At 35.5% G+C, this 19,942-nt stretch overlaps 2 protein-coding genes across 10 annotated transcripts in view; one reads left to right on the top strand and one right to left on the bottom strand.

Annotated features, from left to right (window-relative positions):
• RB1 (RB transcriptional corepressor 1) overlaps positions 1 to 12,267 on the top strand; it is a 176,090-nt gene extending 163,823 nt beyond the window's left edge. Inside the window, exons 22-27 of the mRNA XM_039218016.1 lie at positions 753 to 866; positions 963 to 1,126; positions 6,011 to 6,041; positions 7,800 to 7,942; positions 8,453 to 8,502; positions 11,085 to 12,267. Of these exons, the coding sequence (XP_039073947.1) occupies positions 753 to 866; positions 963 to 1,126; positions 6,011 to 6,041; positions 7,800 to 7,942; positions 8,453 to 8,502; positions 11,085 to 11,158 (576 nt within the window). The 3' untranslated portion in view covers positions 11,159 to 12,267. The remainder of the gene's footprint in view (positions 1 to 752; positions 867 to 962; positions 1,127 to 6,010; positions 6,042 to 7,799; positions 7,943 to 8,452; positions 8,503 to 11,084) is intronic.
• A 5,306-nt stretch (positions 12,268 to 17,573) lies between these two features.
• The window catches only part of RCBTB2 (RCC1 and BTB domain containing protein 2), a 49,639-nt gene continuing 47,270 nt past the window's right edge, over positions 17,574 to 19,942 (bottom strand). For all 9 annotated transcript variants that reach the window (XM_039218024.1, XM_039218017.1, XM_039218019.1 and 6 more), the window contains one exon: positions 17,574 to 18,577. In XM_039218024.1, the coding sequence (XP_039073955.1) occupies positions 18,437 to 18,577 (141 nt within the window). In that variant the 3' untranslated portion in view covers positions 17,574 to 18,436. The remainder of the gene's footprint in view (positions 18,578 to 19,942) is intronic.

The raw sequence follows: 19,942 nt of genomic DNA, 5'->3' as shown, positions 1-19,942 counted from the left end.
CACCTAGATGGCTTAGTCAGTTGTCCACCTCTTGGTTTCAGCTCTGGTCATGTTCTCATAGTTCATGAGTTCAAGCCCTGAGTTGGGCTCCATGCTGACCGTGCAGAGCCTGCTCATGATTCTCTATCCCCCTCTCTCCCAGCCCCTCACCAATTCATATTCTCTTTCCCACCTCTCTCTCTTTCTCTCTCTCTCCCTCTCTATCTCTCCCTCCCTCCCTCTGTGTCTCTCTCTCCCCTCTCTTTTCATCTCTCTCTCCCCCCAAAGTAAATAAATAAACTTTTAAAAAAATCTGTCACATTTCAGATATATCCATATATTTGCATTTTGTTCTTTAAACACAATTTGGGTTAAACACTTTTACATCAGCTATAACCCAAAACTAAGAAGGCTTTTTCAGATTTTTTAAACTATATAATATGTGATTCTTACTGTTCAAACATATTATGAGTTAATAAAAAAGAAGATCTAAAGAGATAAATTTCAGGGCACCTGGGTGGCTCAGTCAGTTAAGCGTCCGACTTTGGCTCAGGTCATGATCTCATGGTTTGTGGGTTCAAGCCCCAGCATCGGGTTCTGTGCTGGCAACTCAGAGCCTGGAGACTGTTTGAGATTCTGTATCTCCTTCTCTCTCTGCCCCTCCCCCGCTCATGTTCTGTCTCTGTCTCAAAAATGAATAAACTATAAAAAAATTTTTTTTAAATATAAATTTCCAACTTCATTTAACAGGTATTTTTATTCTTCTTCCTTAGACATTCAAGCGTGTTTTGATCAGAGAAGAGGAATATGATTCCATTATAGTATTCTATAACTCGGTCTTCATGCAGAGACTTAAAACAAATATTTTGCAGTATGCTTCTACCAGGGTATGTCGGAAATATCCTTTGATTGGCAAAATGTACTTATAAAGCGATGGATCTCACTAAAGCATTAAAAAAATAATCTTTTTGTTTTTGCCTTAGCCCCCTACCTTGTCGCCAATACCTCACATTCCCCGAAGCCCTTACAAGTTTTCTAGTTCACCTTTACGAATTCCTGGGGGAAACATCTATATTTCACCCCTGAAGAATCCATATAAAATTTCAGAAGGTGTGCCAACACCAACAAAAATGACTCCAAGATCAAGGTTTGTGTTTTCTCTTTAGGGAAGGGGCAAAGAATAAGAGGGGATTATTTTGACCCAAGCACAAAAATATAAAGCTTTCTTCATTTAAAGTGAATAATAATTTATATTAAGTGACGTGGTAAGAATTTGGCAGGAAAGAAAAACAATGTTTACTTAAATGGCTTTGCAAATTTAGTCATCAACCCTTCCTGGATGCTAGGATCTGTTTTTTGGTAACAGAGAACAACTTTTAGCATAAGTTTAAAATCACTTTCATAGTTTTCCAAGTAGCGAATCTGCTAAGCAAAGTAGATTACTTTCAGTTAAGAATTTTTATTCTGTAGTTTTATTGAATGTCCTGTAAACTCAGTGAACTTGTTCATCTTGCTTTGTTATAAAAATGTAGATGACTGATTAAATGCAGATGACTGTAAATTAGGTCTTTAGAAGTCCATTCTTAATTCTGCCTGCAGCTTCCTTACATTACTTGGGACAGGTGTCAGGGCTACTTTGGTAGGGTGATGTCTGTCAGGGAGATGATGAGTATGAAGCTGTTTTAAATTCCTAGATGAAAGGTTCTGTGCAACTACAAATCATTATATCATCTTCCACATCCAACCACAAGTGCTTTCTGGCTTTGAAGTGCTTCCATTGACTTATTATATGTTATCATGGGCAGTTTGAAACTGACTTAATTTGTACAGAGTGGTAGGCAGATTAGAAAGTATAGTTAATGTAGTCTCATCTCTTAAAATTGTCAGCTCATATAGTTGTACTTAATGGGCAAGAGAAACAAACAGGGAGAGGGAGATATATTAACCCTTTAGAAACATTTGTTGGGGTGTTTAATTGTATAAGTAATGCACACTCATGGTAAAAGTTTCAAAGTCTACAGGAAGAGATAAAGTAGAAAATAATTGGCAAATGATATAAATGCTCTCATGCACCTCTGTACCATCTTTTATTTGGTGGTGGTATAGTGTCTGTGTACTGATACCTACAGATTACATTGTAAGTTGCTAAGATGCTGCACCATGCTAATTTAATTTACACAGTCCCACACTGCCACATGAAAATTATACTTAGGTAATGAGGATTGATCCATACTATACTTATGATGATGGATATTTGCTGAATTTAGTGAAATCACTTCTGGGTTGAGGTTCTTTAGCAAAAAATTCACATTCTTAAAATCTTAGATAAATTATTGATCAGGCATTAATAAAACATCTTAATACTCTATCCAGTGTATATAGATATTCTGCTTAATCAAATATATGTAGAATCATGGCCACTTATCAAAGAATTGGAGGACAGTAAAACCTAATAGTCCCATGTGCATATGATTATATCCTTGTTATGTCAGGCTAATGCTGTTCTTCAGCTTTATTATTAAAAACAAATTATATGGTTCACTCATGGCAACCACAAAACCCCAAACCTATGATATATACACAAAAAATAAAGAGAAAGAAAGCCAAATATACCACTATAGAAACTCGTTAGTCACAAAGAAAGCAAGAGAAGAAAGGAACAGAGAAGAACTACAAAAATGACCAGAAAACAAGGAACAAAATAACAATAAATACGTACCTATCAGTAATAACTTTAAATGTAAATGGCCTCAACGCTCCAATCAAAAGAGAGAGAGGGTGGTGTAATGGATAAAAATATAAGACTCTTCTATATGCTGCCTATAAGAGACTCACCTTCAACATACAGACACATACAGATTGAAAGTAAAGGGATGAAAAAACATTTACCATGCAAATGGAAGCAAACATTCTTTTAATCAGTAATATTAATACGAGACAAAATAGATTTTCAAATAAAGACTGTAACTAGAGACAAAGAAGGGCACTACATAATGATAAAGAGAGCTGTCCAATAAGAGGGTGTAACGGTTGTAAATATCTGTGCACCCAGCACAAGTATTAGAGCACCTAAATACATAAAGCACATACTAACAGACATAGAGAAATTAATGGTAATATAGTAGTAGTAAGGAATTTTAACAGTCCTCTTAATATCAGTGGATAATTCAGGCAGAAAATCAATAAGGAAACAGTCTTTGAATGACATTTTGGAACAGATGGACGTAACATTCAATCCAGAAACAACAAAATATATATTATTCTCAAGTGCATATGGAACATTCTCCAGAATAAATCACATGTAAAACACAAAACAAGCTTCCATAAATTTAAGAAGATTGAAATCATACCATGCATCTTTTCTGATCCCAGTAGTATGAAACTAGAAGTAAATCACAAGAAAAAAAACTGGAAAAAAGACAAACACGTGGAGACTAAACAACATGATGCTAAATAACCAGTGGGCCAACAAAGCAATCAAAGAAACAAATTCATGGAGAGAAATGAAAGTGAAACCAATAATCCAAAAATCTTTGAGATGTAGTGAAAGAGTTCTACAAGGAAAATATATAGCAATACAGGCTCACTTCAAGAAGCCAGAAAAGCTCAAATAAACAATAAACCTTACACCTGAATGAACTAGAAAAAGGTGAACAAAGCCCAAGGTGAGGAGAAGAAAGGAAATCATAAAGATCAGAGCAGAAATAAATGATGTAGGGACTAAAAAATAAAAAAACATTAGAAAAAAGTTAATAAAACCAAGAGCTGGTTCTTTGAAAAGACAAACAAAATTGATATTCCCTTAGCTCAACTCATCAAGAAAAAGAGAATGACCCAAGTAAATACAGTCAGAAAGAAAAAGGCCGTAACAACTGACACCACAGAATTATGAAGGATTATAAGAGACTGCTACAAAAAATTGTATACCAACAAATTGGATGGCCTCGCAGAAATAGATAAATTCCTGGAAACATATCATTTTCCAAAACTGAATCAGGAAGAAATAGAAAATCTGAACAGACTGATTACTAGTAATGAAGTTGGATCAGTAATCCAAAAACTACCAAAAAATAAATATCCAGGCCACATGCATTCAAAGATGAATTCTACCAGATCCTTAAAGAAGAATTAATTCTCCTAAAATGATTCCAGAAAATTGAAATGGCAGGAAAGCTGCCAATGGGGAAAAGAACATCTCTTTAATATATAGTGCTGGGAACACCAGACAGCTATATGTAAACGAATGAAAGTGGACCACCTTTTAATACCTTACACAAAAGTAAATTCAAATTGGATTAAAGGCCAAAATGTGAGACCTGAAACCATAAAACTCATAGAAGAGATCATAGACAGTAATTTCTCTGACATCAGCTATAGCAACATTTTTTTCTCAATATGTCTTCGAAGGCAAGGGAAACAAAACAAAAGCAAAAATAAACAAGTGGAACTATATCAAAATAAAAAGCTTCTGAACAGCAAAAAAACAAAAACAAAAACAAAAACCCACCATCAATAAAATGAAATGGCAAGCTAGTGAATGGGAGAAAATATTTGAAACCACATATCTGAAAAAAAAGTTAATACTCAAAATTTATAAAGAGCTCGTACAACTCAACAGCAAATAAAAAATCAGATTATAAAGTGAGTGGAGAATCTTAATAGACATTTTTCCAAAGAAGACATACAGATGCCCAACAGATACATGAAAAGATGCTCAAAATCATTAATTAGGGGAATGCAAATCAACCACAGTGAGATATCACACCTATAGAATGACTAGAATCAAAAAGACAAGAAATAGCAAGTGTTGGTGAGGATGTGGAGGAAAAGGAAACTTTGTATGCTGTTGCTGGAGATGTAAAATTGGTATAGCCAACAGTGGAAAACAGTATGGAGGCTTTCCAAAAACTTAAAAATAGAAATACTGTATGATCCAATCATTCCACTGTGGTATACTTATCCAAAGAAAATAAAAACACTAATTCAAGAAAATATATGCTCCCCTTTGTTTACTGCAGCATTATTTACAACCCAAGTGTCTATTCATATGTGAATGGATAAAGAAGATGTGGTATATATGTACAAGAGAATATTACGCAGCCATTAAAAATTTTAAGATCGTGCCATTTGAGACGACACGGATAGACCTTGGAGGTATTCTGCTAAGTGAAATAAGTCAGAAAAAGCCAAATACCACATGATTTCACTCATAAGTGAAATAAAAATAAATAAAAATAAGCAAAAATCAGAATCAGACCTATAAATACAGAGGACAAAGTGGTGACTGCCAGAGGAGAAGGAGTGTGGGATAGGCAAAATGGGCGACGGGGAGTGGGAGATACAGGCTTCCTATTACGGAATGAGTAAGTCGTGGGAATAAAGAGTTCCGCATGAGTAGTGATGATAGTCTGTGATACTGTAATAGTGATATATAGTGACAAATGTTAGCTAAGCTTGTGGTGAGTATAGCCATAATGTATAAACTTGTTGAATCACTGTGTTATACATCTGAAACTAATGTACCATAGTGTGTCAACTATACTCAAATAAAAACAAAAGAACATAAATTATATGCTTCAAACAAGGACAAATAGAGATTTCTGATTCTAATATGACAGACTTTACTATGTATCAGTAGAGATCTTAATTCAAATACTGATTATTTAATACTATAAATTTTTGCCAAATGTTAGGCAAATTTTTAATGAGAAAATGTGAAAGAAATTTTGTTACCTTACCCATGGATTTATGAGAATTAAATATGGATAAACTTAATTTTTTCCTTTACCTTCTTTTCATGTAGCAGAGTTATATTCTTTTAGTCATGTAGTTCTTTAAAAATCTAAGAGACCAGTCCATTGTATGATTAGACTAGCACTGTAGAATAAGCCACTTATGACTATAATTTTATTGTGGTTCTAGGGTAGAGCAAACCTTTGATTTCATATTTCTAATAGCTTAGAATGATGTATGTTCATCTGTGCACAGTTATGTATGATTTTCATTACTAATTTGTATTTTATCTTGACAGAATCTTAGTATCAATTGGTGAATCATTTGGGGTGAGTATTTCTTTGAAATACAGGGGCATGCATTGTAACTATAAAAAAAATTGTAGATTTCTGTAATTTGAATTAACAAATGCTGTTATTCAAACACCTCATCAATGCATGTTGCATAGAGTTTAGAAAGAAAGAAAGATAGGGACATAGATAGCAGATTTATTTTTCAAATCACATTTAATTTCAAATTATACTCCTAATTGTTAAATTTCAAAGTGGTTTTTTAAATGTCCTTTGAAATTATATAATACATTACATAGATTTTTTTTAAGCCATCAGTTCCTTGTCACTTGAGCCTCTACATGGATTCACTCATTACTCACAACATGGCATCCTGCTTCCCTAGGAACAAGAAGAGAGGGAAAGAGGGAAGTATACAGCACAATGGAAGTCACAGTCTTTTTGTGACTAATATTGGAAGTAATATTCCATCACTTTTGTCATATTTTTGTCAGAAACAAGGTAATACTAGGTCCAGTCCACACACTCAGAGAAGGGAGGGTTACACAAGGGTATAAAACCTAGGAGGTAGGGATTCATGAGAGCCATTCTAGAGTGTGCCTACCCCACTGCTCCAAATGAAATAACTAGAGAAGGATAATGGTGTTTATACTAGAAGACTGAGTGTTAAAATATATGTTACAGGTAGTAAATGCTGTGGCATTTAGCTCAAGATAGGCTACAGCTGTCAGGCTTCCCAAAGGAGATGTGCAGCCACATAGGTAGAGTTGGATCTGGATCTATATAGAGCGGTGGTCCTCAAACTTTTCTGCTTGCTCTAACCTCTAAAAGAACTGAGAAAATGTTACATGTACTAAACTTGTTTTTGCATTTAATTTTTAGAAAATTACCTCATTTAATTTTTGGAAAGTAAAACTTAATTAGTAGAGTAATCCTCGCTGTCAAATCAATCATCAAGTCAGACTTAATATTTTTATCAACAGTCTGACTTCACTTTTTAGTTCAGATGCATATGTTCATACACATCCCTGAGGTAATCCCCTCTCCAGTTCTAAAGCAGGCATATAAGAAATAGAATTTTTCCCTGTGTTTGTCCTTTGGATAAAATAAGGAATTGTGTCCCCTTTGGTACTATTACCAAAGCTTTCTTTACTTTGCTTTACAGGATTCTCCCTTAAGAGATAAATATTTCAGATCATCTCCAGTAATAATGGATGGACTCAAAATCTTTTGATATTTGAATTTTTATTTAAAAACTTAATTCACATTTCAATAAATATCAATAAATACTGTATCGATAATGGTTTAAAATACATAAACTATATGACTTGTCAACATAATACCCACAAATTGAGTCCAGAATTATTATTGAATAGACATTTCACTTCTTAGTAGATTCATGTGATATTCTCTCTGGTCATGTTATACCCTCAGAAAAAACCCATAAGGTTCCAGAAAGCCATTCCAACTTTACACGCTTTTGAGAAGTAGCCCTGGTTTTGTGTGTGTTTGTGTTCCGGAAATGAGGAACCAAGATTTTCAGAGTAAGTCAGACTTGCTGGAAGAAGGCGGGAAGCCTCATGGGGAGAGAGAGGAGGATATTTAATTGGGGCAGTTAGATGTAGTTATGCTGATTCTAAGATTTTTCATATCTCATTCGGTGCAATAAAGCAGAGAATGAAAATACAGATATTACCTCTGCCTGACTTTTGACACCCCTCAAGCTACAATTAAAGGTTGCTAACTGCAAAATCTTGGCATTTAATGATTTAAAATAGAGAATTTTGTAATTTGTAGACTTCTGAGAAGTTCCAGAAAATAAATCAGATGGTGTGTAACAGCGACCGTGTGCTCAAAAGAAGTGCTGAAGGAGGCAACCCTCCTAAACCCCTGAAAAAACTCCGCTTTGATATTGAAGGATCAGATGAAGCAGATGGAAGGTAGGAACTGGCTTCAGATGTTTTTCAGTAGCTGAGCTGGTGTGTGGAGAACCCAGAGTGCAGCTATGCTCCGAACTTCCGCCAGGCCCTATTATGCCAGTTTTATTTGGAAGTTGTGAACATTGCTCAGAATAGGTAGGAATGTATCCCGAAGTTAAAAGCACCATATAAATCATGTACTGTCTAATGAAATTCATTGAAAACATCAGATACTAGCAATCTGATGTTTTTTAATCTTTTTTATAAAGCCATTGATAAAATTTCATTATGATTAACATTAGACTTTTAAGTGCTTATTCTTGAGAAATATTAACTACTGTGTTTTGTAAAAATCACTGACAAAAGGTCCTAAATTTGTGATGATTTATATTTTAGATGTTTATAAAGCTTTGAAATTAAAAGCCATTCAGAGTACAAAATAAGTCCTTGAAATCACCATAGGTATTGAAAATTTGAGTTTTCCATTTATCCATACACATATGAAATGTTTTGCCATTTTTAAATCTGCAGTAAACCTCTCCCAGGGGAATCCAAATTTCAGCAGAAACTGGCAGAAATGAGTAAGTACTTATTTCACCTTATGTAAATGAAACCATTGTTTATTATGCAGAAGTCCTTTTCATGTTTTAAAGGAATAAATGCGTATAATTCCCTAAATTAGCACACTTGCTTATGCACTTAAAATGTAATTCAATCAAGTATGTACTTTTTACTCACAGACATTTGTGGATTAAATGCATGCTGCAAAGTGAAGGTCATCTTTACTCTTACTAAAATCTTTCGTGCAGAAAGACTAAGTGAAACCACATCTACAACATGAATGGCTGTGGTTAGAAATATTTCAGGAGAGCAAAACCATAGTGAGGAACTCTTAAAGAGTGTTGGATATAAGGAAAGGTTTTTTTTAATAAAATTAGCATATATAAATGTCATCACCCTTATTTGAAGAATAATTTTTTATTCTATTATGGAACTTCTCTAATTTGCAAGTTTTAGAAATGTAATGTCAAACAAAAGTTTTCCCTTACTAGAAATTAGAATTTTGATAAAGAGCACCAGATTATTTTCCAGATTACAGAGTGACATGAATTGGGAATGTTAAGGCAAATGGGATTCTATCCTAAGCTACCCTAAGACTATAAAAGATTAACCCAAGTATAATAAACGGAAACTGCTTTAAGAAAAAGACAAACACATACTGACTACTACTGGGTTGTCCTACAGAGATAGCTGTGGTAGTAAGTGGGACGTTTCCTGATAATCTGCCAGATCCGTTGACAGGAAAGATAGCTCATACTGGGAAAGAAGACACTTATTTCAGAGATAAGTATTAAAACTATTGGGGCATCTGGGTGGCTCAGTCAGCTAAGCATCCAACTCTTGATTTCTGCTCAGGTCATGATCTTGCAGTTGAGTTTAAGCCCCACGTCAGGCTCTGCCCTGGCAGCGTGGAGCCAGCCTGGGAGCCAGCTCTGTCTCCTCTCTCTGCCCTTCCCCTGTTCATATGCACACATTCTCTGTCTCTGTGTGTCTGTCTGTCTCCCACCCTCTCCCTCACTCTCTCAAAAATAAATAAATAAACATTTAAAAAAAAAAAAAACCCTATTATTCCTAGGTCATAGGACATTAAGAACAGTACCAATTGAAATGTGACTTTTTAAAAAGGGCTTTCTTTAAATATGTGTCTGTAAATACCAAGTATTTAAAGTATAAAGCATTTAAAAGAATACTTTCTGGGCACCTGCATGGCTCAGTTGGTTGAGCATCTGTCCAACTCTTGATACTGGCTCAGGTCATGATCCTGGATTCCTGGGATTGAGCCCCGTGTTTTAGGTATAGAGCCTGCTTAAGATGCTCTGTCTCCCATCTGCCCTCTTTCCCTGCTCACACGCACTCTCTGTCTCTAAAATTTTTAAAATAATAATAAAATAAAAAATTAAAATAAAAAGAATTCTTTTGATTTTTTTAAACCATATCTTTCTCTGTGTATTATTTTGAAGAGTACAATGAAAACTAAATATACCAAGAGTTTAAAGTTTTTGGTTATAAATGAATCTCTTTTTTGGGTTTTACACGTCTGTTTTAACTTAAGTAGTTGTGGCATTTCCCCTCATTATGTGAAAGTAGACATGAAGTTTATGACCAAAATGAAGCTTTGAAAACATTTGGAAGCTCCCAAATATGCATTTTAAAAGGAGCAGAAAGCTGTAAAAAATGTGTATATTTTCTTAGAGAAGAGTTCAGTTGCTGTTGTCAGTACATTTTGCGGTGCCACACTCAGCAGTGATGGTGCATTCTCAATGCCAGGCTGCAGTTCAGGACCTTTCTGAGGCTGGAAAATTGGGAAGCAGCAGCAGGATTGTTAACCCCTGGGGCTAAGGAATTCTTCAGTTTTCCTTCTCAAAGACATGCATTCAGAAAAGACCATCACACAGTGCTGGATTGCTCAGAGAAGGAAGACTTAGAAGTAGTATTTTCCTTCTTTTCCAAATGCGGATTTGTTTCCTCTTTATGAACAAGTTCTGCCCACCACCTAAAATCAAGTTAAGCATTTTAAATAACTTAAAAGAAGTTTTCTGGTTGGGGTTTTTTGTAATTAATACTGTACTTTTAAAAATTTCACGTCCAAATTAAATGAGCTGTGAGCTGACGTCTTTGCAAGGTATCTCCAAGCACAAGGGAACTGCTTGCTTTGTGACAAGTACCACTCACTCCAGATGATTCTAGGCCAGGCCAGAATTCTGCTTGGCCACAGGGCCAAACCCAGCCTCAGCATCTCCGAAGCTGTGGTCTGCACAGTTGGGCACACCTGCGAGTATGTGAGACCACCTCTTGGTACATAGAGAAAATATTAGAGTCTTTACCTGTTTTTTTCTCCTTTGTTTTTAATGTTTGTTTGGGCTCTGTGTGTTTTATCATTCATATACAAACATAGACGGTAGACATATACACCATACATATTTTGGTGGTACATACTTGGAGAATAATGTGCCGATAGAAATTATATAACAAAAAATTTGGAAACCACGCTTGCCAGGCCCTGAACTCCATCGATTTGGCATGAGCCTCACGCTTATGGCAGCCTTTTGTCAACTCATCCAGCACCATCAGTGCTGTTAACATTTCTGCGTCCTTTTTCCAGCATCTACCCGAACACGAATGCAGAAGCAAAAAATGAATGATAGCATGGATACCTCAAACAGGGAAGAAAAATGAGGATCCCGTGACCTCAGAGGGCACCATGTATACCTGTGGCATCATTGTCTCTCACGGAGCTGACTGTGTGACTCTCCCAGGTTCTGTTTACGGCCATATTGGATATGTTTCTTCAGCTCTTTTTGTGGATATCAGTATCGGATATCGAGTGTGCAGATGGGCTTGCCTGTATGTGCAGGGGATTCCTAAGCCACTTGTGACACTATAGTCAGTAGAATATAAATTGTAATTGCACAGGATTGAAAATCTTGTGTAAACATTGCCATTTACAAAGTTGTAGCAGATGTTTCCATTTCCAAAGCATAATTGCTCTGCTCTACAAATGGTAAGGATGCCCTGGGAGTGGCATCCCAGCAACCCAGGCCTATTTGAGTACTTTGTCTTTTCTTGTGGCGTATATGTGATGTTTGCTATTATTTTTATTAATTTATATTTATATATTTTTTAATTTAACATGAACGCCCTTAGACTATGTGTCCTGTCTTCCAAATGCAATTTGGCTGACTACTCCCCCCCCACCCCAAGTGATCCTGAACTAGAAAAAATTACTAATTTTTACACATTAGATTTTAGTTTACTAATGGAATCTGATGTACTGTGTGCTTGTTTTATAAATTTTACTTTTAAAATACAAGCAGAAAGCAGAGTATAAACAAATGATGTTGTCATACTACTGATACAGATTTCATACCTCAGGACTTGTAAGAATTTATTGATCCTTTTCTCCATCCAACTCCTGCTTTAAAATGAGACTTATTAATAGTACTCTTGGTTTTTATAAACCATCAGATCCCTGAATTCAGGAAGTACCCATGTAGTACTTGGAAAATAAAGTGTTCAGCTAGAGCTTTGCTATAGAGGGCCCGAAGACAGGATACCCCAAGTGCACTTTCTAATGTTTCTGGGTCCGAAGAATCAAGATGTAAAATAATTTTACTCCACAAACAGACTGTTAACTATAGGAGCCTTAATTTTTCTTTCTTAGAGGTTTGTCTAATTGCATCTCAACAGTTATTCTGCCCTCCTAAATTGGGAAGGGGTGTGTTTTCTCGAATTGTACATGTCTTCCATGTATCTTTTGAGCTGGCAATTGTCTTTTTTTTTTTTTTTTAAGTCAGTATGGTCTAACACTGGCATATTCAAAGCCACATCATTTCTACTCCAAAATTGCAAGTAATCAAAGGTCTTTGGGTTAGGCATTCATGTTTCTAACTGATTTTGTGCAAAAGCTTCGAATTAAAACAGCTACATTAGAAAAAGAGGCGCTCTCCCCCCTCCCCGGCACCTAAAGGTGTATTTAAACTATCTTGTGTGATTAACTTATTTAGAGATGGTATAATTTAAACTAGGTGATATTTAAGGTAGCATCAGCTAGCTTTTAGGAAAAATCACTTTGTCTAAACTCAGGATTCTTTTTAAAAAGAATTCTGGTTTTATTTGTTAGAAAATGGCATTTTATTTTGTGCTCATTTAAGTTTCAAACTTATTTTTGGCAGTTATCTTTGATAACAAAGGCACCAGAAAGCTTTCTCCCATTTCCTCATTAGTTTCTGCATGAATATCATACAAATCAGTTAGCTTTTAGGTCAAGGGCTACGATATTTCTGGGTCTTTTGCTAATAAAAGTTTACATTAGAGTTAGTGCCAGAATTTTAGGAACTTCAAAGATGGTATATTGAGATTACTTACATAAGGCTTCAGATACTGCTTTATTGCTTTTTTTGTATTGGTTAAAACTGTACATTTAAAATTGCTTTGTTACTATTTTCTACAATTAATAGTTTATTTTAAAATAAATTAGTTGTTAAGAGTCTTCATGGTCTGATGTGTTCTTTGTATCAAGTGCACTAACGTTCTCTTCTATACCTGGCTTCTCTCCTAGCATCTCTTCCATTCTTAACCTTCCATTGCCTTCCTGTGCTGCTGGTGATTCCCAAATTTCTCTCTCTGGCCAGACCTCTTTGTGGAGGTCAAAGCCCTCAGGCAGTGGGACTCTTGATTCTCACCGCCCCCCTCCCACTGCCAAATTCCCCAAATATAAACCAAAATCAAACAAAAATACATTGTTTCTACCCTGGTCTTTCCCCATTTTACTAACCACTTGGTCAAGTCAAACAAAATATTAAGAGTCATTTATATCAACTTTTGTCAAGACCGTGGTTTTAAACGTCTAATTGGTCTCCTTGTTCCCTCCCTATCCTTTATAAAGAGCAAAAATGATCTCTTTAAAATGGAAAGTGATTCGCCTTGTTACTCAGGTACTGACAGCCCAGCCCGTGAAGTGGCCCCGTTTACTGGCATCTTCCTCCTCTGCTACTTTCTCCTGCTCATTGTGCTTCAGCCATACTGACGTTTTCTTTCCTAACGCCAACCATGCCTCTACCTCAGGCCTTTCTATTTGCGGTCTGGAGTGCTCTTCCCCCAGAATTTTGCACAGGTGGTTCCTTCCGGTCTTTCAGGGCTCAGCTCACAGGCCTTCCTCCACCACACAAGCTAAAAATCCTTACTCTGTATCGTTACTGACCTCCGAGAGTGTAACAGTGTTTATCACTATCGGAAATCACCTTGTTTGACTTCCCTATTGCCTGTCCAGTCATCCCTGCATCAAACACTCTCTGCAGATGGGAAGCATCAGCCGCCTGGCTGCTCTTACAGCTCTAGCACCTAAAAAAAAAAAAAAAAAAAAAAAAAAAAAAAAAAAAAAAAAAAAAAAAAAAAAAAAAAAAACCTCACATTTAGTCAAAAAAGAAAAAAAGAGAATGTATATTTTGCATATTTTTCCAAGTATATGGAAACAAGTAATATTCCCTTCTTCTTTTAATAGGTCATATATTCAGTACCCACCATATTGCAGAGACAGTTCTAAATGCAAGTGATACAGCAATGGATAAATAAAGCTAAGATCCCCAGCTCTGTGCCATTTACCTTCTAATTGTAGTTTCCAGGAAAGAGAGCAAGTGAATAAACAAGGAATACGTAGTATGTCTGATTGTGCAGAAAATCAGCAGGGAGGGCAGGGAGTACTGCTAGAGAAAGAGGTGGTCAAGGAAGTACTCGCTGAGGTGGTGTTTGAGCAAAGCCTGCAAGGAGAGGGAGTATGTCATGCATGATGGGAAGACACCCAGTGGAAAAGCCGGTGCTCCGAGATGGGAATATGCCTGTGTGTTTGAGGAACAATAAAGCGTCACCGAAAATGGACAATCGTAAGAGGAGTAGAAGCATCTCTCGTCATCTAATGCAAAGTTTCTATTAAAGGCCTTTCCTCCCAAACATCATACTTCTGTATCACAAGTCCAGTTTTTATGTGCAACTCTGAGATCCAAAAGGCTTAAAAACCCAAGCGGTCTGTGTGTTTGGTGGCAAAAGTCAGGTAGATGTCAAAAGTGTATCTAAACTGGCATAGATCTGTTCACAGCCTTTTAGCCTACTTAGTAGGAATATTCTTGTTTCACTACAAAAATATTAATACATTGATTTTGGGAATCTAACCTAGGCTCTACTCAGGTATTACATATCATGGGGTATATGTACTAAACTCCAAAAAATAGTATGACATGTATCTCATACCAGGGGTTTCAGATATGGAATTATCTTGAATTTCAGTAATAAGATTTCTCAAAAAAAATGGCAGAAAGTGGAATTCTCTCCTTCTAGAACAGCAGCATGTTTGTTCCTGAAGGACGAACGGCAAAGAGCTTACAGCAGGAACAGCAGCAATCACACCTCAAAGGACTGTATCTATTTTGGGATCTTACAGCAGATGTGTCTCTTAGGTCAAAGCAAAATCAAGTAGCCTTTCTGACACTGAAAGTTTTTAGTCTGGATGATAGAAAATTGATCACTTCCAGAGATTTAGTATTTTAGTAATCAAAACTCTTTATGATAAAAAGGACAAGTTCAAATTCCTTTATTGATTTACTTATTACAGTTTTAAGGTATAAATGGTGGGAAGACCCTATATGTAGTGGTTGTAGTGCCATCTGGATGATTTCATAGAAACTTGCCTGTCAAAGCATATTTTTGTTTTTTGTTTTTGGGCTAGTGTACATGGCATTGGTAATGATTCATTCAGTAGTAGAATTTTCCTTTAGACTAAATATTTTACAGGACAACAGGAAACCTTACCTTTAGAAATAGCATATTTCTACCACAACTATAGCATCTTGCATAGAAATATATCTTAGTAATGCTGATAGTGTCTGGGGTTTAAAACAAGCTCTTTTCGTATGAAGCTGTATATTCTCATAAATCTTTTCTGTGTCCATTATTTTGGGAGTATGCTTATATACTAGCAGTGAAATATAAGATAATGACAATTTAATATGAAAGTTTTATTTATTCCACAGACCAACAACACTTCCTCAATAGAAAACATCATGATTTTAACTGCATTTAGTGAGAGAAAATCAGTATGCTTTCCGTTTTTATGCTTGGACAAAGACTGAATTAAAAATAACAGGTATGATGTATCATTTTTCTTTGCAATTTTCCCAGTCTGGTGTAATAATAGCAGGGGGGAAGGCTAATTAGATAAAAAAAAAAAAAAAAAAAAGCAAAAAGCAGTAAACAAGGCTATATAGTTTTCATTGTTTCCTTTTCATTATCACTGGTCAGGAATCCTGCCTCTAAATAAAAATCACCAAGTTTGGTCCATAATGACTGGCAATTTTTCAGGTCTTAGCTGAAGAACATTAGCCTTTACTTTTAAAAAGCTTTAAATGGTATCTTCACAAACCTCTATCAGCAATGACTGTATTCTTGTGAAATCTTAACCTTTCTCTGTGTAAGTTGTATTGGAATTATACTGGAAGCACTAACTCACCAAACTTCTTGTGTGAGCAGAGAGGAAACAGAACTTAGGGACAGAAAATCTAAGATTAACTTATGTAAAATGAAGGATCCATTAATTTATGATGTCGTGTCGTTAACGAAAAATGTCCCTTTTCCCTCACATATCCCTAAGTGAAGAGCAAGGTTTCTGGGGCTCTACAAACACTCATCTGTTAGAAATAAAGGAAAGAAAGTGTTATCCTCCATATAGGAGTGTTGATGGCGAGCCTATCCTCCAAGACGAGAGAGAAAGCAATGTCTTTTTCAGAGATGTATCCATGGGACTCATCCCTCATCTCTCAAACTGGTCTAATGAGCCTTTTCTTGTTTGGAGTCCCAGATTCTAAGGGTTAAACAGTGATTCTCATACTTGGCTTGATGTTTTCAAGATTACCTGGGAAGCTTTTCAAACATACTGAATTAGAATCTTTAAATACGTTTGGTACAAGTTCCATAGGTTATTCTGTTGTACACAGAGATCAGAAGAACTGAGAGATAACAGCAGTACAAACCTACATATAACAGAGGTTAGAAAATCTGGGTAAAACCCCCAAACCTCTTTAATAACTTGTACCCTGCAGCATGACTATTTACTGATTGTGGAGTTTGGTAAAGGGCAGGCCATTTTTTCATACCTTAGTAAACTTATCTGTTCCCTTTGAGTGTTTCAATTTTTACATGAATTGATTTCATAAAAGAGGCATGAAGAAGCTTCAAGAGACCCTGGCAGAAATAGGCAAGAAAGGAAGAGAAGGTTTTGGAAGACCTTGTGAGCGTGTAAAGGCGTTGGCCGATTCCAGCTAGCATTGGAAGGTGAGGAGGAAAGGTCAGCAGTGTACGCTGCCATTGTCTAAATGCCTGAACTGATAGCTGTGGGTAATAACCAGGTGTGAATGTTTCTTTGGTAGATAAAAGACCAAATCTATCAAATAATGAAAACAAATGGTATATATGGCTAACTTAAAATAACAAATAACTGAATATATAATTCCAATAACAGGATTCTGATTAAGAACTAGAGGTCAAGGCCATTTTGCCTCTACCAGATGAGGTCTGCAAAAACAGATAAACAAAAAGAAACTAAGGATTCAAAAGTGTCATCACCAATAAAGAGTAGTCACAGGCAATAATATGAACAGTAATTATGTTGTTTATATGCCATTTATGTTTCAGGGTGGGCTTTGCTATGATATGTTAGCTGAGTAACTGCTTCCAAAAATAAGCTTAATCAAATGGATTTGTGTAAATCTAGGAGATATAAGGGTTGATACAATTTTGCTGCTTATTAGAGATTTTAAAACACATTTGTTCTATTATCTACAAATAAGTACTTTATTATCAAATAGTTCAGCATCAGAACAAGGTTTCTAATTCCAAAAGAGTTTTCTTTACATAATATCATATTGTGAAATACATACCACATTGTGAAACACATATTAGAGGAATCTGATACTACATCCTACATCCCGTTTCAGTATTTCTTTTGCAGTTGGGTAACTTATTTTGACTGAAAAAGTATAAATTTATCTCATTCTTCTTAATGCTGTCCTTGAAATATAAGTATGAGCTCCTCTTCGGCAATATAAGTATGAGCTCCTCTTCGGCTAATACTTTATAATTATTCTGTGCCAGATTAAGAGAACTATTTCATAGTGACATAAAACTCCATTACAAGAAAAACACATAATCATTTTTACATACACAGGCAAATCTCTCAACCCAAAGGGAAAAGACATTATGCAATTATGTAAGGCAGATGAGCCCAGAAATAACATTCATTCAAAGATAGTACTTCATATTCAATAATCCCATATAAGAAATTAATGTCTCAGAGTAAATAGAAAATTAAAATTAGCCCTTGGGACTTTGACAAACTGTCAAGGCCGTTTGTGAATTCTAATTAATGCTCTAAATCAACCACTATTACTTAGAACCAGGTACCAGAAGAATATGAACCTCAATAGTTATGGGCTGTTTCAAATTTGTTTTTGTGCAAGTTATTCCTTCATCCAGTATCCCACAAATAAAATTGTTTTCTGGGCATACTTAAGATTTATAATAAATGAACTGAGTGTGTATACAAGGCATCGTTTTGGATGCTGACAATGTAATGCCCAGCTCTCTATGTGGTCTCAGCCTACTGAAGAACAGAAATTCGGCCAGGATAGCATATACTTAGACCAATGTACCAAAAGGGTCCAACTTAATTTAAGTGACTTGAAAGAGGAAATAGTAAATAAGACATTTTAATTTTTTTCCCTTAAGCTTAGTCACATCTGATCAGAGCACGGAATGCCTTCTACAGTAAACTTCAGACTTCAGCACAGGGCAGACCGACCACCACCTTCTTTTGACAGAACGTAAGTATTCAGCCAGTTAAGGAGAAGTCATTCTCTGGCTTTTGCAGGGAAAATGGAAATGCTAAAAATTCTTTATTGCAGATGAGAATCAATTTTTAAAGGCTCCAACTCTGCTTGCTTTGCTGATAAAGTTCTTCAGAAGATCATGGTCCATTTCTGCAAAGCCTGAAGTTTGTGTTACGACAGTCAAATGATTTATGCAAAACCTGAAGCAGAATTCTTCTAAATCCTAGGAACAACAACAAAAAATGCTTTAATAAATTTGTATATCCCAATGCAGTGCAACTCAGCATGAAAATTCCTAAGACACATAGGAAGGAACAAGGATTTGAGAGCCAATATAGGAAGAAGTGTTGGTACAGCAGTGTCTAAAGAATAGTTATAAAACTGTATCACTAACATGAATCTGTGCTTGTAAACATTTAAATAACAGAGTAAAATATTCAAGTTCCTTAATATCAGCCAGTGCAAAGAATCTTTTTATTCCCAGAAATAGGCACTAGGTACCTGTCAGTATTTGTTAAAATACTCCACTTTTATATTCTCCTAGGAGCTGAAATATTTCTAGCTGAGGAGAGTTTCTACTATGTGTTAGGTACCAACGTAGGCAGTAGGTATATGGTTATGAGCAAAACAAAATCCTTGCCATTCCTCAAGGAGCTTACTTTCTAGAAAACAGAAGGCTGGAAGGTAACCATACAAAGAATTCACATAAATATGGAATATGAAAAAGTCTTGAAAATCAAGCCTGGTTCAGGCGGAAACACTTGTGTGCCCACGGCCTCGTCACTGGACATAGGCGCCTGCCTCCAGTACTGTCGCCATGACTTTAACAAACTAGGGAGGAGTCTGGCCTAGCCATGAAGTGTCTGCATGTTCTAAGTGCCCAATGTAGTACTATGTTAACGAAAGACATTCACTATGCTTTAATATCAATGTTTCAAGGTGGGTAAGATTTTTTTTAAATGTTAAGTGAAAAAAAATCCAATGTTTAGAGAATATACATCTTGTAACATAGGAAAAAAACAAGAGCTGTGTGATGTTCATGTTTTCTGGTTGATGAGTCATCTCCTTCCTCATACTTTTTTGTATTTTTGAAATTTTCTTTAATAAGCATATTTATTTATACAAACAGAAAAGAAAGTTATAAACTTTTTTCTGCCCACCACTAAAATGTTCCTGTTTTTTGACCAGAGAGGATATCCTTATAACAAAAGGAAATCGACTCCAAGAAGAATGGGCTGCTTCCTAAAGATTTAGCTCTAAGAGAGGTTTTCTTTCCTTTCTTTATTATCAAAACAATACACAGTCACTGTAGAAAGTTCAGAAAAAACAAGCAAAGATAGGAAATAAAAATCATCCATAATCCCACCATTCAAAGATGACCTTTGACTATGTTTTTTAGTCCTTTTTTTTTCTATGTAGATAATAAATTTTGGTCTTACTGCTTTTTAAAAAATTTTTTAAATTTATGCTCTTAAAAATGTTCATTTTTCAATTAATATATTTTGAGTAGCTACATATTTCATAGTATTAACATACTACAGTTAAAAGAAATCTCTACTGTTCATGTTGGCTTTTTCTAATTGTTAAA

Source organism: Hyaena hyaena, unplaced genomic scaffold (genome assembly GCF_003009895.1).
Source record: "Hyaena hyaena isolate Hyena2069 unplaced genomic scaffold, ASM300989v1 scaffold_728, whole genome shotgun sequence".
Lineage (NCBI taxonomy): Eukaryota > Metazoa > Chordata > Mammalia > Carnivora > Hyaenidae > Hyaena > Hyaena hyaena.
This window is presented reverse-complemented; position numbering and strand designations above follow the sequence as displayed.